The 25804-nt window shown below is 35.8% G+C and overlaps 1 protein-coding gene across 5 annotated transcripts in view; it reads right to left on the minus strand.

Annotated features, from left to right (window-relative positions):
* Positions 1 to 25804, minus strand: part of AGMO (alkylglycerol monooxygenase) — a 374417-nt gene that overhangs the window by 149762 nt on the left and 198851 nt on the right. The window contains exon 13 of one of the 5 annotated variants that reach the window (XM_010349331.3): positions 13638 to 14677. The exons of 3 other annotated variants lie outside the window; for them this stretch is intronic. In XM_010349331.3, coding sequence (XP_010347633.1) covers positions 14660 to 14677 — 18 coding nt within the window. In that variant the 3' untranslated portion in view covers positions 13638 to 14659. Of the gene's footprint in view, positions 1 to 13637; positions 14678 to 23450; positions 24322 to 25804 lie in introns of those variants that run through there. One more of the 5 variants, XM_074379553.1, reaches the window with a different exon arrangement.

Raw genomic sequence — 25804 nt, forward strand, 5'->3', positions numbered from 1 at the left:
ACTCAGCTCATAAGTTATTGGATATCAACAAGTGACTATGACTGAGGCACAGATGAAATGAACATAACACAGATATAAGGACAAGTTGAGTATTCTTTATCCAAGATGCTTGAGACTAAAAGTGTTTAGAATTTCAGATTTTTTTTGGATTTGGAATATTTTCATATGCACAATAAGATATCTTGATGGTGGAAACCAAATCTAAACTCAAAATTAATTTATGTTGTATATATCTTATACACATAGCCTGAAGGCAATTTTATTTTTTCCTTGGAAAGGCTGAATAAATTGTATTGCACACCTGCATTTTGACTGTGATCTGTCACATGTCACATGAGGTCAGGTGTGGAATTTTCCAATTGTGGTATCATATCAGTACTCAAAATGTTTTAGATTTTGGAGTATGTCGATTTTGAATTTTTTACTTTAGGATGTTCAACCTATACAATCACTTTTAATACTTTACGTCAGCTCTTTAAAGGTGCCAGAGACAACTTACTATATACCAAATTTTGGACTATATCAACGCTGCAAGTCAAGAGATAAGAAATAAGGGCAATGACAAACAAATAAATAAACAACCTATTCATTTTATAACTATTATTTATACATATTATTTATGATTTATTATACTACCAATGCATGGTATATAGTATAATTTATAAATGTTATTATTTATGAATAAACCATACATACTTTATTTACTCAGTGTTTTTTCCCCTCTAGTTATGACTTGGACCTACAATGTAAAACCTTGCTTATCTTGCTTTTCTTTTTTTAAAAATAAAATTAGAAGCAGCCATTCTCTCTCTCCTTAACCCTGTCACAAAGGTCTATTTCAATAGCAGTTTCAATTCTGTACTAAGAGATTTGTCCTCAATAGGAAAAGCCCTTCAGGTATTCTCATGATAATTAATTGCTGGCAATATTCTCATGAAATCCCCATTGTTGCTGCTGTTGCTCAGCACCTCCATCATGCTAGGGACTAAATACTGCATGCTTCATCTAACTGCACAGGAAAATCAAGTGCCTTCATCCCCATACTTGCAGGAAGATTCCATCTCCCAGTGTGTAACTCTATTAGTCCATACTTGAGACACTGGTTAATTTATAAAAGAAAGAGGTTTAGTGGACTCACAGTTCCACATAACTGAGGAGGTTTCACAATCATGGTGGAAGGCAAAGGAAGAACAAAAGCATGTCTTACAGGGTGACAGACAAGAGCATGTATGAGGAGAACTGCCCTTTATAAAACCATCAGATTTCATGAAATGTATTCACTATCATGAGAACAGCATGGGAAATCCACCCCGTGATTCAATTATCTCCCATGGGGGCCCTCCCAGGACATGTGGGGATTATGGAAGCCACAAGTCATGATGAGATTTGAGTTGGGACACAGTCAAACCATATAATTCCATCCCTGGCCCTTCCTAAATCTCAGGTCCTCCCATTTCAAAACCAATCATGCCTTCCCAATAGTCCTGCCAAGTTTTAACTCATTTCAGCATTAACTGAAAAGTCCACAGTTCAAAGTCACATCTGAGATAAGGAAAGTCCCTTCCAGCAATAAGCCTATAAAATCAAAAGCAAGTTAGTTACTTCCTAGCCACAATGGAAGTACAGGTAGGCTAAATACACCTGTTCCAACTGGGAGAAATTGGCCCAAACAAAGGGCCTACCGGCCTCATTCAAGTCCAAAATCCAGCTACCCAGTCAAATCTTAAAGCTTCAAAATAATTTCCTTTGACTCCATGTCTCACATCTACGTCACACTGATATAAGAGGTGGGTTCCCATGGTCTTGGGCAGCTCCAACCCCGTGGTTTTGCAAGGTAGAGCATCCCTTTTACTTACTTTTAAGGGCTGGCATTGATTGCAGCTTTTTCAGGCATATGATGCAAGCTGTAAGTAAATCTATCATTCTAGGGTCTAAAGAACAGTGGCCCTCTTCTCACAGTCCCACTAGGCAGTGCCCGAGTGGGGACTCTGTGTGAGGGCACTCCCCAACCCCACATTTCCCGTCTGTACTGCCCTAGCAGAGGTTTTCCATGAGGGCTCCACCCTGCAGCACACCTTTGCCTGGACAACCAGATGTTTTCATATCTCCTGTGAAATCTAGGTAGAGATTCCCAAATCTCAATGCTTGTCTTCTGCACACCCACAGGACCAATACCACATGGAGCTGCCAAGGCTTGTGGCTGGCACCCTCTGAAGCCATGGCCTGAGCTGTATCTCAGCCCCTTTTAGCTACAACTGGAGTGGCTGGGACACAGGGCACCAAGTCTGAGGCTGCACACAGCAAGAAGGTGCTGGATTCAGCCATGGAAACCATTTTTCCCTCCTAGGCCTCCTGGCCTGTAATGGGAGGGACTGTTGTGAAGGTCTCTGACATACCTGAAGACATTTTCCCCTTGTCTTGGTAACTAACATTTAGCTCCTCCTTACTTATGCAAATTTCTGCAGCCAGCTTAAATTTCTCCCCAGAAAATGGATTTTTCTTTTCTATCGCATCATTAGGCTGCAAATTTACCAAACTTTCATGCTCTATCAACTCTTGGACACTTTGCTACTTAGAAATTTCTTCCACCAGATACCCTAAATCAGGCGTACCCAAACTTTTTACACAGGGGGCCAGTTCACTGTCCCTCAGACTGTTGGAGGGCCACCACATACTGTACTACTCTCACTGACCACCAATGAAAGAGGTGCCCCTTCCTGAAGTGCAGCAGGGGGCCAGATAAATGGCCTCAGGGGGCCACATGCAGCCCGTGGGCCATAGTTTGGGGATGCCTGCCCTAAATCATCTCTCTCAAGTTCAAAGTTCCACAGATCTCTAGGGCCAGGACAAAATGCCCCCCGTCTCTTTTCTAAAGCCTAACGAGTCACCTTTGCTCCAGTTCCCAACAAGTTCCTCATCTTTATCTGAGAGCATCTCAGCCTGGACTTTATTGTCCATATTACTATCAGCATTTGAGTCAAAGCAATTCAACAAGACTCTAGGAAGTTCCAAAGTTTCCCACATCTTCCTGTCTTCCTCTGAGCCCTCCAAACTGTTCCAACCTTTGCCTGTTACCCAGTTCCAAAGTCGCTTCTGCATTTTCAGGTACCTTTACAGCAGCACTCCATTAACCATTACCAATTTACTATATTAGTCCATTCTCATGCTGCTAATAGACATACCCAAAAGCCTCTATAATTCATAAAGGAAAGGGTTTAATGGACTCACAGTTCCACACGATTGGGGAGGCCTGACAATCATGGCAGAAGGCAAAGGAGGAGCAAAGGCATGTCTTTCAAAGTGGCTAGCAGGTGTGTGTGTGCAGGGGAACTGACCTTTATAAAGCCATCAGATCTCATGAGATTTATTCACTATCATGAGAACAGCATGGGAAAAACCTGCTCATGATTCAATTACCTCCTGCCAAGTCCTTCCTATGGCACATAGGAATAATGGGAGCTAAAAATCAAGATGAAATTTGGATGGGGACACAGACAAATCACATCAGTATCCCACCATGAATGCTCACTTTGCTTTCAAATCTTCTACCTAGGTCACAGGCTGAATCCTAGGATGCATTAAAAAGCATTTAAACTCATGGGACTGGGTGAATTGCCTCCAATGAGTTGAGAATAGATACCCACAGAGTTAAAATAAAAAAAAAAAAAAGGACTAAGTCTTGAACACTGTAAGACTTAGAGGTTGGGAAGAAAAGAATTCTCTGGCAGCTGAGAAAGCCATGGTCATTAAGGCAGGAGTGTGCATTGCTGTGAAGACCAAAAACCAAAGAAGGGAGAGAAAGGTCAAAATTGTTGCTCTACAATTAAATTGAAATGAATTCATAACTGTCTTCCAAATTCTTTCCTACCTAAGGAAAGTATGTTCATCTTTAACATCCAATGCTAATGACTTGGTTGGTAAACTCCCCACCCATCCAAACCATCCCTTTTCCCCTGTCATTAGTCAGAATCAGGTTTACTAGTACCAGGAGATAGGCTTTATATTCAACCTCCTTGTATCATTTTCTTCAAGGTTTTAGTCAGGTTCATCAGTAAAAATGCTCAAAATAAAAATATTTTGTGACTAACAGATTTGGATTTTCTGTCCACACACACACACACTCTCTCTCTCTCTCTCTCTCTGTCTATATATATATATATATACATATATATATACATATTATATATATACACACACACACCTCCATATATCGATATAATCATATATATATATCTTCATATATATAATCATATGTATATATCCATTTATATAATCTTATATATGTAAGATTATTTCATTATATACACATTTAGAAAAGGGACTGTCATTTGTATTAATATTCTGATAAACATAGTCATGGTTTTTATTCTTTATGTGGGAGTATAGTATAGTTGCAAAAAGATACAGACAGAAAATTGATCTGAATTCTACCCTGACAACTTATGACTATAAGACATTGGATAAATTCACTAATTCTCTGGGCCTCAATGTCCTCATTTGAGAAGTGTGGTTAATAATACATAATAAAAGTCTCTGTGAGGAGTAAACGAAAACTTATACTTAGAATGGAGCAGACACTTGATAGTAAATACTAGTGTCATTCCCTTTAACAAAGCTTTTTCTCGTAGTATCTGACATGGTATATAATATTATACAGATGAAAAGCCTTAAGAAAATTTATTTTTATATTTTCCTATAGCAACAATTGGAATCTAAAATCTACATGATAGTCAGATTCTGAAAACATCGTGTTGAGTTGTATACTGGTGTAATAATGTATCTCACCACCCGCCACTGTAAAATGATCAATTCTATTTATTAATAATTATGTACCTTTAATGATAGAATGTAGTAATATCTTTAACAGAAAATTATCTTTCTGTCAATGGGTTTACCTTTCTAGTCACTGTTGTTTTTTTTAACTCAAGCTTTTAATATCATGCTGAAATAATTACAGACAACAGTGTGTCAAATATTTAACTCATTTTCTATCCCAATACCAGGATATTTCTAAGTGATACTAAATATAAGGCAGACAGCCACAAATCTTAGGATTAGGAGATTTTAGAATGAAAGGGGCAGGAGAGGCATTTATGATATCTTAGTCTTTCAGGACTTATTACCATCAAGTATAGAAATGTAATTCAAAAGATCAAATTACAAGAGTAACACTAAAATTCTGAGTCACATCCACAGCTTGTTACCAACCTCCCTGCTTCATCTCACTGCTATTTCATTTTCATCTGTATATTCCTGAAAATGACATGAGCTTTATGGTATCAGCTTACACTTTGCTGTAATATTAACCACAAAGCCTCTAATAAAATTATATTTGGTGTTAGTGTCTACCTTTCAAAAGTGATTTTCAATCACAGGAAGGAAAGAGGAGAGATCCATTGAAATAATGGACAAAACTTGCCTTTCTTGCAGTATGTCTTAAACAGTTTAAAAGTTGAAATTTGTACTCATTCTCTCATGCATACAAGGAAATGAGATTCAGAAAAATAATAATTATATTTTCCTTTAACTATCCATAAAACTAACTGGAAGACACTGGCTATTGTTTTATTTTTATAGATTTTGGAATGTAAAAACAGACATTTGTCAGATATGGGGGTTGATATAAATTAAAAGTATAAAATTCCAAGTTTGAGAGTAAATCAAGAATTTCTTGATTACTCATTTAGAAAATGATGCACATTTTTGGTCATCAAAGTACCTGAAGCATCTAAACAATGTATGGCATATATTAGGCACTCAACAATATTTGTGGAATAAATAAATTGCATAAATATATAAAACTACAAATGTTTATGTACTAATCTCTTTTAAAAAGTTTAGTCTTTTCTCCAAAAAGCTAAAGCAACACTTACTGAGTTGCCAATACAGCTTATTTTGCAACAGGACTAATTGTTTTAAACCTAGATCTAATCTTCATACTAAAAACATTTTATAATTTAAAACTTAAAATGTGGATGCTAGGCCACATATGGTATCTCACTTCTGTAATCCCAGCACTTTGGGAGGTCGAGGCAGATGGATTGCTTGAGCTCAGGAGTTCAAGACCAGAGACCAGGCTGCGCAACATGGCAAACCCATTTCTACCAAAAATACAAAAATTAGCCAGGAATCCTGGTGCATGCCTGTGGTCCCAGGAGGCTGAGGTAGAAGGATTGCTGGAGCTTGGGAAGTTGAGGCTGCAATGAGTCTTGATGGCATCACTGCATGCCAGACTGGGTGATAGAGCAAGATCCTGTCTCAAACAAACAAAGGAAAAAAACACAAAAATATGTGGATGCAGATTTTCTTTCCTTTCAAGAGAAGACTCTTCCATCAGAAATATGGTAGATCCAGCTGAGTAGTGTGATGTTTTTTCATTGGTTGAATAGATCCCTGAACTTAGATAAAACATCTGTCAACATTTTACCTGAATGTATTACCTTACTCTACTACATCAATTAGTTTTATCTCCCTGTTGAGATTGTTTTCTTGAGATGCAAAGAATGAGATCAATTAGCCTAAATCTCTCAGTTTTCTGGTTATATGCCTCTATGCTCAGAGTGACTGACCTCGTTCAAGCCACTGTCACACCTTTCTATGTTCACTACAATATCTATTTTTAATAACTTTTCCTGTCTCTTATCTACCTCCAATTCTTTATTTATAAAACACTAAAATACAAATTTAATCAAATGGTTCCTATGCCTAAAATTCTTCAATCACATGGGTAGTACGTCCTGAGAACAAAATCTCAAACTCCTTAAGTACACTCCATACACATCCATTTTCTGATATTATTCTTATTCATTTTTCTAGTTTATCTCTTGCTGTTCTTCCCATCTTACTGAACACTCTAGCCATATGGATCTATTTTCAATTCTCCAACATGGTAGGCAATTTCTCACCTCCTGGCCTTAGCCCAAGCGTGGTCTGAATGCCCTTCCTGACACCCTTCAGTTGTGAAAGGAGCTTGGTGAACGCACACTCAAGATACAAATCACCATCTCGGGAAATCTTATCACGAGCCACAGCTGGATTATTTATGTTTCCCTTCTATGTCCTTTCGGGGCGTGCTGTGCATAATTTTAACAAAGCATTTTTCAAACTCTACTGTAATTACTATTTTATTTGATCCTCCAGATTCTTAAAGACTGGAAAAATGTCTAATTTGCTACATTCCCACTAATGTCTGTCTTTGTATTTCGTACTGATGACGTTCTTAGCAATTTTTAAATATTCAGCATGTACCATAAGCTCTTTATACACAGAATTTCATTTAATTGTTAACAGCAATCCTAAGGGATCAATGTGATTATCTGCAGAAAGCTTGATAACTTATCTATATTCACATATTTGATAAATATCAAAGCCAGGACCCCAATCTGTATGAGTCCTGACCCTCTGCTCATAATTACTATGATAATAATTCCCTCACAAAATTGGTACTTTATAATAGTTTTTTTGAGTATGTAATGGGTGGATCTATTAATCCAAGTGAGAGAAATAAAACATCAATGTTTTAAGACCAATATATTAACTCCTTTTAAAAGTATTAGTACAATTATTGCTCAAAATACCTGCACATTTCCCTTTTAAAGTAAAGAGATGATCATTGAAGTATATTTTGTTGTCAATATCAGGAAAATACTGATTCCCACTTGTTGGTATAGCCAAAAACAGTGTTAAATTCAGAAAAGTTTTGAAACCAAATGATAGCATTTTTTGCCATATAAAAGCTATGCTTTTCAAACTGGAAACAAGCGTCTCAAACTACATATACAGTATATTAGCTTTCAATCAGCAATGTAAACAATGTAATATAAGCATTACATGGACTCCACATTAAGATAAACCAAACCACTTTTGCTAAGACAGATGTAATCACTCAAATTCCATTGGGAAAGAGGTAACAGCATTATTTGGTCTAGATTCCAAGTACGTTTTTTAATAAATAGCTTGAGCTTTGTAGACTCATTTTTTTCATAATACCTATTTCCAACATTTAAACATTATAGTGTTTCAAGTGTTTTGTGCTTAGGATGCAGTTATAAAACAGGGCAGTATTTGATCTTTCTTCATTAGGCTGTTTTTAACTGATACTTATTTTCACAACTCCTTCTTAAATAACACTAAATAAAATACATTGTTACCCTTCTTTACACTTCAAGACTCCTTATTTTTGTATCAGAAGTCTGCAAAAAGTAAAATATTATACAATAAAGAAGTTATACTCAGAAATATCCAACAATTTCATTTTAATCAAAATGTAATTTATAAATTATTCAAGGGCTAAATCCAAAAATCATCTTGACCCTAAGCAATATATGGCTTGAAAAACATTTATTTTGGTGCTGAATCTAAGCAAAAAAAAAAAAAAAACAGTTGCCTGAATTGAACTGTATCTTATGATGATTTTAAAATTAGATCCACTTGTTTAAATTGTGTTTTAGTAACTTTTATACATCTGAATTTATATTTTGTATATCATACCTATTTTAAAGTAGGTACTATATTAAGATGAATGCAGGTACTACATTAAGACGAATCAAGTTTTAAATGATTCTGTGAAAAGTTCTCTTCTATATGCATTTGTCTGTCTTGCAATTCTTCTCCCCAGTGAACTTCAATGTTACTGTCTTTTTGTGTATACTTCCTGTCCAACTGTATTCACACACAACCATATATACATACATATATTAGAGGACCTAGATCCAATTCCTGGCTCTTCACTAACCATGTAACTGGTAGAGAAACTCAATCCCTTAGAAGTGGAGCATATTTGTAAAGTATAAATGCCAAACTAGATGATTAGGTTTCTCCCTCTTCTAAAATGGCACAATGGATGAAAGCTAACAACAGCCTTTTACTCCTCCATTTATTTTCATCTAATGCTTAAACGTGCTTCTTTAATCCATGATAGAAGGTTCGTTATTTACTTGTACGTCTGAAAGCTACAGGGATTTATCATCTTATCTGTCATCTCTGTTTTCCTATCCTACTTGATGTCTTATGACCTAAAATAATTCAAGCCTAGTTTAGAAGATAATTCATGGACTCAAAGATTTCCTCAGCCCCAAGTCACTGATGTCTCAAGGAAATGTGGACTCAGGGGGGCCAGATCTTTGAATTATTCAAGAGAAACCATGAAACCAAGTTCTTAAAATCTCCTGATTAAAAAATGTTGGTAAACTATAAAATTTTACCAATAGCTCTCTGCAGATCAAGCAAAGTAAAACCAAAGGTTGTATTTAGCTTATAACTCATGAGTTTCAGTCTAGAACGTGCTGACTGATAAGAAACTAAATTACAGTCTGTATAAATACTGTATTAAATATGGTATTACCACCTTGATACAAGATGGAGGATACTGATGGGAGATTAGCCCTAACTTGATGTCAAAAGCAACTGCTTACAACTTTTCTTGCCTTTACTCTTACTAAAAACAGTTTACTCAGCTCTTGATCTCAAAGACATTATCCTAAAGTTACCTATTACTTTTTGTGACTTTTGATCTTCCAGGATAGCTTTGATGTTTATCATGATGTCATTGTCCTTTTATATTAATAGTAATATTATATGAGATGAGAAGAACACAGAATCCCCCTTGACATGTAATCCAAAAGAAATAGTTTAGCACAGTCTCCTGTTCTCCAAAAGGCGCATATCCTAAATGACTCAACTCCACATCCAAGGGACACCTGAACTCAATCATCTATATCCTCTGCCTTGGGAGAAACCCTCATCAGCACACATCAACATAGTGCTAAGGTCAAACACATACTACTTAAAATGATCCTGGCCAGAGATAACCAAGTAAAAACGTGCTGAGTGATGGATGAAACTGTTTAGGTATCAACAGGAAAAAAGCCAGAAAAATGCTTTTGCCAGAAAAAAAAAATGATTTCAGGATCAAATGAAAGAAACCTGTATGAAGACAGTAAAACAATTTGGAAAATGTTAAGTAAAATTAAATGACTTGTGACATCAATTATAATTAGTCAGCAACAGTTCTTCTCAAATTTGTATTATTTTGCTATAGCTTTGCTTAATTTCTTTCCATTTCTGATTTGCACAACGTGTGTATCTGAACAGTCAGAGGATCTAGTTTTTTAAGTCCACTTTTACTAGAGTTAAGTATGAGTAGAGCATCACTCTTTTTCACTTGAAGGTTTTTCTATGGAATAATTGAATAAGCCAGAGCTAAATGCTCCACTGCAGGTTGAAGTAAGTCCACTATTTTGGCTGGTTTAACAGTAAATGAAAATCACATGCAAAATTATCCATAGCCTTCGGCAATCATCTGAAAAATATTTAGCAAACTGAAAAAAAAAACTGCACCGTGATTCTTACATAGTATCACTAATAAAAAAGTGGAAAATAGAACCTCGAAATTCTTCTAAATTAGCTGCCTAATGCATTTTGATTAAACACTTCCACATGCTTATTATAAACCACTAATGTGGTTCACATTGTGACTTCTTTCTATGAGCGACACCTCAATGATTTATAAGTAACACTTTATGAGAACAATGTGGAAGGAATACGTACCTCTGAAAGCCTTTACTATAGGCACTTGGACAATAACTTAATCATCTGGCTAAATGTTCTATATACAGGCCTATCATTAGTTCTTGGCGCAAGGATTCTCAGAGAACCTTCTCTAACACCTGTTGCTGTTTACATCAAAAATACTGGCTTTGGTATTTCAGTATCCAGTGTTCTCCCAATAACAAATTTGTCCCAGGATCCCTTCTATCTGAGTTTATTTTAACTTACCTGGAACTACTGTAAGCTCCAACCTTGCCAGAAGATTTATAGCAAGCAAAATGTTTTTTGTCTCCTTTGATTATTCTTGTTTTAGGTTGACTTTATAGGGTGAAGGGGCATGGTGGTGGTGATTACATCGAGAAGCAGTTAAATTCTTGCAAGGTAGAATTACAACCACTATTGTCTCCTTTGTGTTTTTATGTTCTCAGACACCATACACCAAAAAAATCTCATAGACCTACCTCCTACCCTCATTTCTCACAGATTCCTAGAAATTCTATTCTAAGTGAACTAATATACAAATAGTGTATTATCCCATTCTCATGCTGCTATGAAGAAATACTCGAAATTGGGTAATTTATAAAGAAAAGAGGTTTAATTGACTTACAGTTCTGCCCGGCTGTGGAGGCCTCAGAAAACTTACAATCGTGGCAGAAGGCACCTCCTCCCAGAGCGGCAGGAAGACAAGTAAGCGTCAAGTGAAATGGAGAAAGCCCCTTTTAAAGCCATCAGGTCTCGTGAGAACTCACTATCACGAGAACAAGATGGAAGCAACCTCTCCTGGTGATTCAATTACTTCTTACTGGGCCCCTCCTATGATTATGGGGATTACGGCAACTACAATTCAAAATGAGATTTGGACGAGGACACAGCCAAACCATATCACCTGTGAACAGTGGTAACTATTTACTTAATCTTTTTTTTTTATATCACACATACAATATGAAATCTTAAACACTGATATTCTCTTGATTTCACAAATGGTGAAACTGAGAATTCAGTGACTTTCCTCACAATGTTAATTTATAATTACTGTGTTGGTAGGTCCAGGTGTTCTCCATTTCATCACAGTAATTTAAATACTTGTTCAAGGATAGGCCAATTCAGTGTCAGATAGTGTTATACCTTCTTGTGCTGTAAATTAAATCTAATAAAATTATTTATAAATATTGAGGTTTGGTAAATATTTAGCAACTATAAAATCAGTTAATATAAAAGACAGTATAAATTGTATGGAAAAAATCCACATTAGCTTTTAATCTGTATCTATCAATTTCCTTGGCATATGTAAGCATGTAGAAAAGATGATGCCACTTAAATAGCAAAGTTATTAGAGTTGGATGCGAGTTTTAAGCAGTAATTCTCTAATAGCGAGCTGCTTTTCTCTTACATTTAGAGAGGTTACAGTCACACCTGATATCTAGGAAGGAATCTCAAATTGAGAGTCAGAGAGAGTAGATATGTTTTCTCCTAAGTGAGAATGCTTGAACTGTTCATGGGTTCAATTACAAAAAAGCTGGATTTTGTTCTTAGATCTGAACATATTGAGGAAAAGCTGGCATGACGAATATTTTACCTCAGAGGAAAGGAATGAACAAATTAGTCAAATTTTCCTTTTTGTGACTATTTGATCATGGGGAAATAAATTCCAGAATATTGTTAAAGGCTGTGTATAGTTTCATTATTTTATCATAATAAAGGAAGTTTGGCTCACTAATAACATGCTGAGCATATGGAGGACATTGAGAAGAATAAATGAGGCATTATTTTTGAGAGATGGTAATTAAACCTTGTTCAGTCTTGTTTCTCTTTGTTCTTGTTGTTGTTAGTATGTGTTACTTTGCTCAGCATGTTATTAGGCAAGAAATGCCCTTTAACAAAATTTAGCTCATTGTGGCATGCATGAGATAGTAGGTATTCTAAGTAGTTTCTACAGCCTACTTAAAGTTATTACATGACTATAATAAAATTGTACTATAATTTAGATACAGTTGATAAAAATGTTGAATTCACTTAGTTATACCAGGTAGTAATCTTCAGTCTAGACACGAAACAAATCATGGACAACGTCTTCATAATGAGAAAGGGTCCTCATGAAACTGCAAATTTAGGGCCAGGCATGATGGCTTACGCCTGTAATGCCAGCACTTTGGGAGGCCAAGGAGGGTAGATCACCTGAGGTTAGGAATACAAGACCAACCTGGCCAACATGGTGAAACCCTATCTCTACTTATAATCCAAAAAAAAATTAGCTGGATGTGGTGGTGCATGCCTGTAATCCCAGCTACTTGGGAGGCTGAGGCAGGAGAATTGCTCCAACCCAGGAGGCAGAGGTTGCAGCGAGCTGAGATCGCACCACTGTACTCCAGCCTGGGCAACAAGAGTGAAACTGTGTCTTAAAAAAAAAAAAAAAAAAGAAAGAAAGAAAAGAAAATGCAAATTTAAACTTATCTCTACTGTCTTTAAGTATGTAGGTACAAACACAAAATCTTTCGTAGTCACCTGTCCACCATTATGTAAATAGAAGTTGCAAGACTTGAAAGAGATATAACATATACTTAAAATTTCAGTTTGATGATAGAAGCAAGAGATAGTTCAGGAGAATAAACCTCTGTATTTAATAGAGATTCTTAGGAGTAAGGAGAATCTGATAGCATTTCTTAAAGGCATGAGTGACTAGTAATAAAAGTGTACATGTAAAATTGCCTCTGATTTTTAGCCAGCAGAAGAAAAAGCAGACATCTAGGAAGGATATCATGTGCATATCATGTGTATCACATCTTGAAAGAAAAGTCTAAATGCCTGGAAGTACCAAGTGATAATCCAGAGAGCTGACTTGTTCCTATGCTTTTCAATTTGGTTTTAGGAATTTCAGGACATTTTCATGCAACAATAGCTAATGCATTTTAAGTGGACACATAAAAGAAATTTACAGCTGCTTATCAAATGAACAAATTATGAAAGCTTACCAAATAGCTATCTTTGAAAAGTAAAAACAAAATCCTGCAATTCTTATTAAATATCTCATATAAGTATATAGCTAGAGATTAAAAAAAAGTAGGCGAACATATTATAAAGATTATTTTAAAATGTTTAAAAGAGTCATTGACAAAGTGTTAAAATACAAAGATGAACAGTACTATGGATTATAAATCATGTGGAATATTTATTGTTATACAGTAACATGAGTTGGGTAATATTGACATGATAAATCCCAAATAGCATTTAAATTAACATGTGCAATAAACAGTTTGTTAATTCACATTATCTTCAGAAGATGGGTTCTGATTTCTATTAACCTTGACTCTTGTCAAGCATTAATATGACAGAAGTAATAACAAATGCTCTTTTACCATTCACCTATAGCAAGACGACCTTTATTTCCAGTATTTATAACCATTTGACACAATCTATGAAGGGAATCGAAAGATCCTCCCATCATAGATCTTCAGTTTGCTCAATGTGGATAAAATAAATACATAATCCAAATTTAACTTCACTTTCAAAGGCATATACGACGGTTTCCCGACACGTCTTGCCTGTTTAAAAAAATTTTATGATGGTAAATAAACCCTGGAAAATTCCTTCTCAGATTTTACCACCTGAAACTGCAGCTGTTGGCTGCCACTATCACAGTCTCACAACTCCAAACTCACGTGCAAACCTCATCAAGGGCAGACATTTCTAATTGATTCCAGAAGTATGGTTTTTTTTCTCTTTTCTTTTTTCTTTTTTTCTTTTTCTTTTTCTTTTTTTTTTTTTTTTCTTAGATCAGGAGGCAAAGGAAGAATAATGAGCAGCTTTTCAGAGGGAATTGGGGGTTAGGGTGTTGAGGGGAGGGGGTGGCGCTTTTAAAAATCTCAGGCTTGGCCAGAAATGCGTGGCAATTTTACGGTCAATTGGCGAGAGCATCTGGAACCAGGCATTCTGGCCTTGCAGTTGATGGTAGTGAAACCAGCTTACAGGCAACGGCAAGCCGGTAATGAGTCCCTGTCATGTACTGGTGCAAACGACGCTGACGGTCTGCCAAATATCCCTGCGCCTTTTCCTAGCGGCAGGATGCCTTTTAGAGCCGTTGTCTAGTATCTGCAATCCGTCCTCGTACAGATCTTCACCTGTTTTCTCTATTCTTAAAGACAATGCAAAAATAAAGGCTCAAAGTCAGAACGTGCGTGTGTTGGATTCCTGACGTGCTGACATGGCTCTAAATCACAGGTTGTGTTTGCTTTCATTGGGGGCGTGTAGTTCAAAGGCAGCGGCCATCTTGCTGGTGCACGGGGAGTGTCGGATGCGCAGGTCATAAATCACAGCACAGCGCACGGCACACTTGGAGGAGAGGGGGTGAAACGCAGGCCCTTTGTTATTGCAAATGGGGGACAGGTGATTATTCTTAAAAAGGTGGGACGGGGGCAGGGTTCCTTTTTAAATGCCAAGCAGAAAACCAAGGGTGATATGGAAATAATTTCTTAGGAGTAAATGATGTTTACTTTAGGCTGCTCCTCGTAATTCACCACGCTGACATTGGTAGATTACACCCACGAATAAGTCAGGTAATAACAGGACAGCCATGAAAAATGTAGAGATGTGTCAACAGGGTGGAAACTGGTTCCGTATTGAGGAACAGGCCATGCCGAAAGTTAGATTTCTAACATTCTCAAATCTCTATTTTTATCCAAACAATGTAATTAATGGGGATTGTATTCATGTTATAACTCGCTCAAAATTCCAGGGTTTGTGATGTTAAACTAAATTCAACATGTATGTGCTTAGCTGATCTACTCTTGGCAGGGAATCGCTTGTTTTCAAACAAAAGTAAAACAAGCACAAAAGCAAGACTAAATGAAACAACAAACAGCTAAACTAAAAGAAAAAAAGTATTTAAAATACTTTTTTAAAAAACATATATTTTTGGATGTGACGTTTTTCTGAAAACACCTGTGTTCTGATGATTACCGTATGTGAGAATCAGAAATATGTAGAATTAGTGTAGCTCAAAATATATGTAATATTAAAATGCATAAAAAAACAGTGAACAGATAGAAAATGACATCTACTTGAACAAAATGTATTATTTGCAAAAGCAACTGCACTTAGATGCCTGTGTTGGTACTTAAAAATAAGAGCATACAAGAGAAGGGATAGGTGAGTAAGAATATAAGCTACATTTTTGTCTTTTCATTTTTAATTGTTTTAAGATGATGCATAGAAAACTATCATGTATTATTCTTAGATGTGGATTTAATATCTTAAAATCCCATACAAAGCCAATACATTTTGGAAAATTTCATGTGATAATTTGCAATTTACTGTGTCAAAACTAATGTTTCTCCTTTTATAAAGCAGAAAAGCAATACTGTATTCTAATATTGCTTAATTTTACTTCCAAGTACTTTGTTGCTCATGGATAGAAAACCCGATCATTTTTACGAGGAATACAGGAAGAGGACAATATTTTTCTTAAAGGAGATCATAAATAAATCACCCCAAATGGCTTATTTTCAACCTCAACTTAGCTAGCCCACAACTCAGTCCATCAGTTATTTTCTATGTACCATTGCAGAATAATAAACAACATGTTCATGAGAGATAGATGTACATCGTGAATGAGACATATATAATGCTCTCCTCATAGGACCTGGAAGGGTAAAAATTTGTTAATTGCATGTGATGGTAATGATACATCTTGAAAAAGATTATATCCTTACATTCTGAAAATATTTATAAGGATAATAAGTGAAAGAAAACAATTTTTAAAGTGGCAGTTTACTCAAATTGAGTTAGAAGTAAAGGAAGAAGAACACTTGCAAATCTTTATTATATTAAAACAAAAATATCAAAAGTGGATCTGCTAGTAACCCCAATGTTTACATGTTTTATGCTATTTCCTGAATCTTATATTTTTTTCTAAAAATAAAAATAGATTATATCCTATAGATTATATTCTCATATATTACATAAAGGTAATTTTCAAATAGGTTAATTTATAGAATATAAAAGGGATACAATCTGGAACTATGACCTAGGGAGAAGTGGCTTATACTAACTTACACATGGCTAATGAACAGGTAAAATGACTAATATTTGGCCTATTGAAGAGAAGATTCATATACTCACTAACATAGTGCCATGAACATAGGAGATTTTCCAATGTTTCAGCAATGTTGATATAAGGTAGGGTGAATTTGGGATTAATTTTAAGTGTAAACACTCTCCCCTATGCAAGAATAGAGAAAATCATCATCTGTGCACTTAAAATAGTAAATTTTCCTAAAGAAGCTGAGATCATGGAATTAATTCAAATGATACATTAGCTTAATATTTTTGCATAATTATAGCCAGTTTTCATCACCCTGCCCAGAAGTTGTATAAATGTATACTGGTTGTTATAGGAGGAATTGTAGCTGGATATATCAGCACAATATGGAAAAAAAAGTTTATCTGAATTAATAATAATGGATAGTATAATAGTACCTTTTTCATATATAAAGGGGAGTATTGTATTGTATTGTATGGAATTATTCTGTGGAAATAAAATCCATTCGCATTCAGTCCAGGGGTGAAGAGACAAAGTACAAGCTGAGAGAAGATACTTTCAATAAACATAAATGACAAAGAACTGATATTATCATCATATACAGAATTTCTACAAATCAAGAAAAAGAAAACAACAACAACTGATTAGAATGGATCAAAGGTACCAAAAGAATCACAGGAAAGGAAACACAAATTGCCAATAAACATTAAATAATGATCAACTTCGACAGTAAACAGAAAACAGTACTTAGGAATACAATGAGATACTACTGAATTTCCCAAGTGGACAATAGGTTAGAAATCTGAAAGTTTTGGTGAGGAAATGTATACTCTGATAGTGGTAAATTTTATAATCACTTGGAAAACAATTTGGCATCATCTTAAGGATTTAAACAAGCCCATGTGCTGTAATCCAGCAATTCCCATCTAGCTCTAGAAACTAGAGAAACTCTACATGTGTGCAACGTGCACTAGAAGATGTATACGTGAATTTTTATTGCAGCATTGCAATAGAAAAACCTAGAAACAACACTAGAGAACAGATAGGTATGTATTGTCAACAGTGAACCACTTACAGGACTAGAAATGGATATGAGTACAGGCAACAAAAACAATACATTTGAAAAATTACAGTTTTTTTAAAAAGCATGGAAACGATAAGCCCAAAGTACAAAGTAATTGTTCTATCTATGGAAATATGAGTGGTATCACACAGATAGTAGAGAACATAGTGTTAATAATAGTTCATTGAGACTAAAATTTTATTTAGAATGGTGTTTATTTTATCTTTTATAAAAATATTGTATCTAATTTGATATTTCAAATGCTATAGAAGAAAATAGATGTGATGAAAAATATTAAATAAAACTAATAGAGCAAACATTATATTACAATAATATAATTTTATTTAGAATGGTGTTTATTTTATCTTTATAAAAATATTATATCTAATATCTCAAATGCTATAGAAAGAAACTGATGTGATGAGAAATATTAAATAAAACTAATGAATACCATCTTCGTACACTTTATAAAAACATTAGGGCCAGGCACTGCAGCTCATGCCTGGAATCCCAACTGTTTGGGAGGCCAAAGCAGGCAAATCACGAGGTTGGGAATTCGAGACCATCCTGGCCAACATGGTGAAATCCTGTCTCTACTAAAAGTACAAAAATTAGCCAGGCATGATGGTGGACGCCAGTAATTCAGGAGGCTGGGGCAGGAGATTTGCTTAAACCTGGGAGACACAGGTTGTAGTGAAAAGAGGTCACATCACTGCACTCCAGCCTGGGTGACAAGAGCAAGACTGTGTCTCAAAAAACAAAAAGAAAAATTCGACATTTGGATAATACTGAAAAATACATCAGTCCAAACTGTTCTATGCTATGAATATTTGTGTGTGTGTGTGTGTGTTTATGTCACTTTGAACCCAAAAATATGCATATAGCAGACTAGCATTCATAACATGAAAAAATGTTGAGGACAGTCTATTTCTTACATTCATCTTGTAGCCAGACAAACAGTTGACATGACTCATTTAAGAGGACTTTAAACATTCTGTGATGACAACAGACTAATCGCTATTGTGAAATTAACCCCAGTAATATAAAACCTCACTGGGATAGACTGATAAAAGGGCATAAATTTGTATGTGCCCTTTTGCAATTGATCTTAACTGCTCTTCTAATCAAGAGAATTTATTTCCCCACCCTTTGATTTTTGGCTGGACTGATGATTTGTTTGACCAATGGAATGTGAAGTGTATAGAGTTCTTGGGCCTAGGCTTCAAGAAGCCTTGCAGATTCAGCCTTCAGTCTTGCACATCTTACAACTGCAATGTAAAGAATTTGGCCTGGTACACTGGAGGGTGAGAAGCCATGTGGAGGGAAAACAATGTGCCCCCTTGATAGCCAGAGACAAGTGCTTCTCACATTTCCTTTTAGCTCAGCTGATTCAGTGCAATACTGCTGAATGAGTGAACCCAGGTGAAAGCAGCAGAGAAAACACCACAAAAATTTTGAGAAATAATACATCTTCATTTGTTTTAAGCCATTAAGTTTCGGCTTGGTCTGTCATGCAAAAACATAAACACCAAGGAAGCCTGAATTTTGCCAGATAAATAAACACATACAAGGCTGGGCGCAGTGGCTCAAGCCTATAATCCCAGCACTTTGGGAGGCCGAGGCGGGTGGATCACGAGGTCGAGAGATCGAGACTATCCTGGTACCAACGTGGTGAAACCCCGTCTCTACTAAAAAATACAAAAAATTAGCAGGGCATGGTGGCGCGTGCCTGTAATCCCAGCTACTCAGGAGGCTGAAGCACGAGAATTGCCTGAACCCGGGAGGCGGAGGTTGCAGTGAGCCAAGATCACGCCACTGCACTCCTGCCTGGGTAACAAGGGCGAAACTCCGTCTCAAAAAAAAAAAAAAAAAAAAAAGATAAATAAACACATACATACATACACCAAAGCAAAGAAAGAAAGAGAAACAAGGCAAGAGGGAAGAATCCATGCAAGTACAAAGCTTGCTAAGAAATGCTGAATCTTTCTTGGTTTTCTAATACACATATATTGACATATTAACTGGGTAACAAGAGACATCAGAATATGCATTCTTCGCAATTCGAAGTCAACAAACATGTAATTCAGCATTCTATTTAGAGTTAAAATTACAACAGTGTATTCTTCTCAAGTTTGGTAACAGCTATAGAGCAGGTATTCTCAATGCACATTTAATATTTATTTAGTAAGTCAATAAACATTGAAGCGTCTTATGGTTGCTACTTACGGTTGGTGTCTTCATTACATAAAATGGCTGAGGTAGCAAATTGTTAACCTTGGGGTAATGCTTTTTCAAAAGAGCTGCCCAGACAAGATAATAATGTGGAAAAGGTAACTAAGAAGAAGACATAATAATCAGATTCCAAAGTTGGAAGAAAAGTAGGGTGTTTCCTAAAGGGTAAAATACATGCTAATTAATGGTGGTGCTCCATAGGATTGCAGTCAGAACTGTAACTAGGCGGGTTAAGAATCCCTCTAGGGATTCCCCTCTTAGATGGAGGTGGAATTTTCTGCACTCCAAACTGAGTGCCTACCCAAAGTTCTTAAAACCTTAAACTTCTACTCTCCCAAGTTTAGCAGGAACTTCTAAACTAGTGAGATGGAAGCGACCCAAACCTAACTCCTAGATAACTCAAATTCATGTATTCTCTGTCATTGACAGAAACTCCCAGAACATGTCTTCATAGTAAATCTCTGGCATCCAGTATCAGCAAGAGAAGGACAAGGAAGCACCTCTCTGAGTTTTAGGTCTGTTCTACCTGTCTTAATTCTGCTTGCTTTGGCTTTATTCTTTGAAGTGTTGGGAATGATCACCTAAATATGAAATTTTTTAAATTGAGAGATTGGGATGGAAATAATAAAAGTGATTTTAACAATGGCATTAAGATAAATATCCCCATATTACTGAATGATCCTATTCAATGCCATTTTTATAAGGATTTTATTTTCAGATATGGAGTTTTAGAAAATAATTAATATTTTACTCATTTATTTTAATTTTTACTTCATAACGATGACGTTTTAAATTTATGCTTTGGGTATTTCTAGTTTGTGGTTTTCTATTACTATAGTGATAACATTTCATTTAAAAATATATATTTACATTTTAAAAAATGAAATACCCTAAATATAAACAGTGAGAAAAATCAAAGTGGCCTACTTATATACCATGTGTTTCTTTTAGAGGTAAAGTTTTTTTGCAAGAAGTTCTTAAATATGAGTTCAATGAACAAAGATAATATTTTGCATGACTTAGTTAGAAACACTTATCTGCTGTGTCTTAGAGCAATCATTTTTTTAATCCTAAAATACATAGTCAACTACTAAACTCCTACCTCTGTTCATTTCTCACCAAGCTGGGTTGAATAATCCACATTTAAAAAACAAGTTCCAAATAAAATGTTTTATTGCATGTTACCTGGTCACTGCAATCACAATTAATTTGTGATATATGAAATCATAAAATACAAAAAAAAATCCTCAAACCTTTCCATATGATACTGCATTTGAATGATTGAAAAATACTATAAATTCATATTCCAAAGACTTTTTTTTTTTTTTTTTTTTTTTTTTTTTTTTTTTTTTTGAGACGGAGTTTTGCTCTTGTTACCCAGGCTGCAGTGCAATGGCGCGATCTCGGCTCACCGCAACCTCCGCCTCCTGGGTTCAGGCAATTCTCCTGCCTCAGCCTCCTGAGTAGCTGGGATTACAGGCACGCGCCACCATGCCCAGCTAATTTTTTGTATTTTTAGTAGAGACGGGGTTTCACCATGTTGACCAGGTTGGTCTCGATCTCTCGACCTCGTGATCCACCCGCCTCGGCCTCCCAAAGTGCTGGGATTACAGGCTTGAGCCACCGAGCCCGGCCCCAAAGACATTTTTAATACTCAGAGAAACTAACTGGGAAAAGGAGAACGTATACTGTGTTCCTTACTAAAATCATCACATGTGCTTTACAGCCTATACTTTTATTATATTCTTAGTAGTAACTATGGGAGTGGTAATGTTAGTTGTACTGAAGCTTTTGGTGGAGTGGATACAACATCCTGCACATTTAAAGACATTATTATAAATATTTTTTGTATTTATCATCATATTTAATCCACAGGTCCACCTGCTAAGGTAGGTATTATTACTATTATTCTCATTTTGCAGAAGAGAAATAAAAGCAGACAGAGGTACTTAAAAGTCTGGAAGGAATGACTGATAATAACATTAAAATACCTATAAGCTTCAATGGAAGTATTACATCATTAGCAATAAGTACACTTGACCCTTGATCAACTCAGAGGTCAGCAGGGCCAACCTCCTGTGCGGTCAAAAATTTGCCTTTCACCTCCCCCGAAAATGTAGCTACTAACTGCCTACTGTTGACTAGATGCCTGATGGATAACCTGAACAGATGATTAACACATATTCTGTATGTTACGTGTATGATACACTGTATTCTTACAATAAAGAAAACGTTAAGAAAATGATAAGGAAGAAAATGTATTATTAAGCTGAAGTACATCATCAGAAAGGTCTTTCTTCTCATTTCCTTCAGGTTAAGTAGTCTGAGAAGGAGGAGGAAGAGGTGAGTTTGCCAACTAAGGAGTGGCAGAGGTGGAGGAGATGAGGAGGTGGAAGGGGAAGCTGGAGAGACAGGCACACTAAGTGTAAAATTTATTGAAAAAAATCCACACATAGATGGACGTGTGCATTCAAACCCATGTTCTTTAAGGATCAACTGGATACAAAAGCTATAGTAACTGCCGGGATATGGCCATTTCTTAAGGCAGGCAGTTGTGAGATTAATAAAGAGTGTATGCATGCCCTAAGCCCACACCTGAGAACATCAGCAGATAAAATCAGATTATGATCCCCATGAAAATAAGGGGGAAAAAAACTAATAAATTATAAGCAAATCAGAAATAAGCAGTCAAAGTAACTCCCATTGCCTTCACCTTACTGATGCCAGTTGGATATAACTAGAATATGGGCATTTTAAAGAATCATGGTTTCTGGAAATCATTGGTTACTAACTGATGCCTTACATGAATAGGGGCCATAGGACACCGTCGACACAGCCTAGATGCAGCTTCTCTCCACAATGGGCTGCTCACTGTCATTGTCATCAGCACGCTGGTGTCTTTGACTAAGGCTGTGACAACTCTAGGGTCATGCAGCCGTATCTTTCAAATATTTCGTCTCAGTACCTATCAGAAAACTCTGAACATGGAAACTTAGTTGAAAAAAAAAAAGATTTTGAGATTTTAGATTAAAGGGCATATACATTCATTAAAGAATAAACTCATCACCAAAAAAAGAGAGGAATAATAAAACCATTTAGGTAACAACACAAACATAACCACTAATAAAGTGTGGTTATATCATCTTACAATCTATTTTCTCTGCATTGTACTGTTTGTTTATACAAAACAGTTGAATAACTTTGTCAGAAAGAGGGTAACTATAAATCTGATAAGCACACGCCTCTCAAATAATGTAGGAAGCCTATGACCAAGCAAACTTACAGAGTTTGACTTATATAATAAAATAATATAGCAAGAAACTTCCACCCAACTTTCTAGATAAAGAAGAGTCACAGGGCTACAGGCTGATGCTACCAATATATACAACATTGATTTGCAGGAGAAAGGGGATCTGTTGCTTCACTGACATTGATTCTAGTGATAGCTTCAAAGAAAAATGAAGAGAACACAGTGTCCTTGTAGTATAATCACTCATAGTCAGCCCTAATTCATATTGAATGGAATCACTGAAGCCATTTATTAGCTTTCTATACTCATTTTTGAAGAAAAGATTTAATAAAAGATCAGGTTTATTAAAACTCTGATAAATGGCAAAGATTTACATAAAGTTCTAAGAGATACAAATGTTAAGAAAACACACATTTGAAATTAATAATTAAGAATAAAAGAATTGGCCAGGCATGGTGGCTCATGCCTGTAATCCCAGCACTTTGGCAGGCCTAGGTGGGCAAATCACAAGGTCAGGAGATCGAGATCAGACTAGCTAACATGGTGAAATCGTGTCTCTACTAAAAATACAAAAAATTTAGCCAAGTACGGTGGCATGTGCCTCTAGACCCAGCTACTGGGCAGGCTGAGGCAGGAAAATTGCTTGAATCCAGGAGGTGGGAGTTGCAGTGAGCTATTGTGCCACTGCACTCCAGCCTGAGCTACAGAGCGAGACTCCATCTCAAAAGAAATAAAAAAAGAACCTAAGAATTAGTAACTGGTTGTAACTTTTACAATGTTTAACTTTAAAAAGAAGTGGAAAGAAAAGGCCACTTCACAGATAAAAAGGTTGCTAGCAAAATACTTATTCAGTCTTTATGCTGCCATCTCACTTGACCTCTTGTCAGAGAAGACTTGCTTAAGTTTAATCATTAATGGCTTAGCTTTGTTAGTAATACTAACATTCTAGATGAACAATGATAACTATAATTTATCATTTCTTCCTATGTTGTCTCCTTTGTGGCACTTCATTTTTCTACCAAACCACGTGAATTAAATACTGTTACAACATCATTTGAAGGAAAAATTCTAGTGGTAATCACAGGCAACGTGTCCTCTTGAAGAACTGGTCATGCATGTGCCCAAATGGACAGAAGTAGTTTCTGGAAAGGGTAGCCAAGCACCCTGAAAGATTTTTCCATGATGTTCTCTCTTCTTTGAATCGGAAACCAAAGATAATTCAGAGATAAATTATTCAAACCACTTGCCTTTTCAAAACACTTTTGCAGTTAAATTGATGAGACATTTTATTATAGCTCTTTACATTTTCCAAGCTACTTTTGCTACATTTGCTACAACCCTTAAGGTAGATGAGTATTGTTATCATTACATTGATAAAAATGTACCTTGATGATGAAGAGTTATAGTGTCGGACTTCCTGAGTTTGTTCCCTGACTTAATCACGTAATAGTTACGTATATTTAGACAAGTTGTGTACACCCCTCAGTATTCTCATTGTGAAGATACTGGAAGTAACTACATCATAGGCTTGGTATGAATACTGAATCGAGTAATACTAGCAAGGCATTTAGACATAGTAAGAGCTCCATGCATGTTAGCTCCCATTAAACCTATTTTATAGTTGAACAACCTGACACACAGAATCCAAAATCACAGACAGAGCGAGTGTCAGACTAAGAATTCATAGCTCTGACATTTCCTTAACAATGCTGTTCTTCCCCATTCTCATTCTAGCTGTCCCCAAACTTGACGTGTATATTTCAAGGCAGGCCAAGGAAGGCCAAAGAATTATTTCAAGCAATCCTTAAGTTCATATAAAATAATAACCATAACAGTACCTAACTTTTGTGTCACACTTACTATGCATTTATCACTGTGCTAAATCCCTTACACATATTCTCTTATTTAATCCTCAAAATCCTATTTCAATGGAGGTTATACTTCTTCCTTTTACAGAATCGGAAAGCAAGAACAAGAATAATTCAGTCAGTGGCGAAGTAACTTCCAAAGAACACACAGCTACTCAGTTTTTAAGCCAACAATCAAATTCAGGCAATATGGCTTCAAAGCTTAAGTCTTTACTACTCACCTTCATCTATTAACTAAGTAAGTAAACTGATATGATCCTACACTAGAGTTCATTATGCTTAAAAGCTGGACATACTACATTGCCCTCCACCATCTCATCATCAAAGAATCTTAAATGCAATATGTTTTTGTAAGCAAACATTCCCACATGTTTACAACATTGGCTAAAGTAAGGAACCTACGTTCTCTATTTGCTTCTGGAGTGTGTAATATAAACTATCACCATAAACCTAAGAGTAGTCTCATTAAATGAAATTATTGTCTTTCATGCCTTAAATTTGAATGTGCCCCTCATCTAGGCTGTCAAAGTGCCATTTTTCTTTGATTTTGTGGTTTTTTGCCATGTACAGTTCTGAATTTTATTGAATCTGTATAATTTATGATTATTTTGCTTTTAGGTTATAATTTCAAGAAACAAAACAAATGTACACATATCAACTATATTGCAGAATATATTAAGCTAGATGATATCCAAGATCCCGATACTAAGATTGTATGCTTCATAGGTTAAATTCACATAATATATATAATGCGTAAATATACCTCTATGGCTTAGAAGTTTAAAAGTTTTATCGATATCAAAGAATAT

This window comes from Saimiri boliviensis, chromosome 10 (assembly GCF_048565385.1).
Source record: "Saimiri boliviensis isolate mSaiBol1 chromosome 10, mSaiBol1.pri, whole genome shotgun sequence".
Classification (NCBI taxonomy): domain Eukaryota; kingdom Metazoa; phylum Chordata; class Mammalia; order Primates; family Cebidae; genus Saimiri; species Saimiri boliviensis.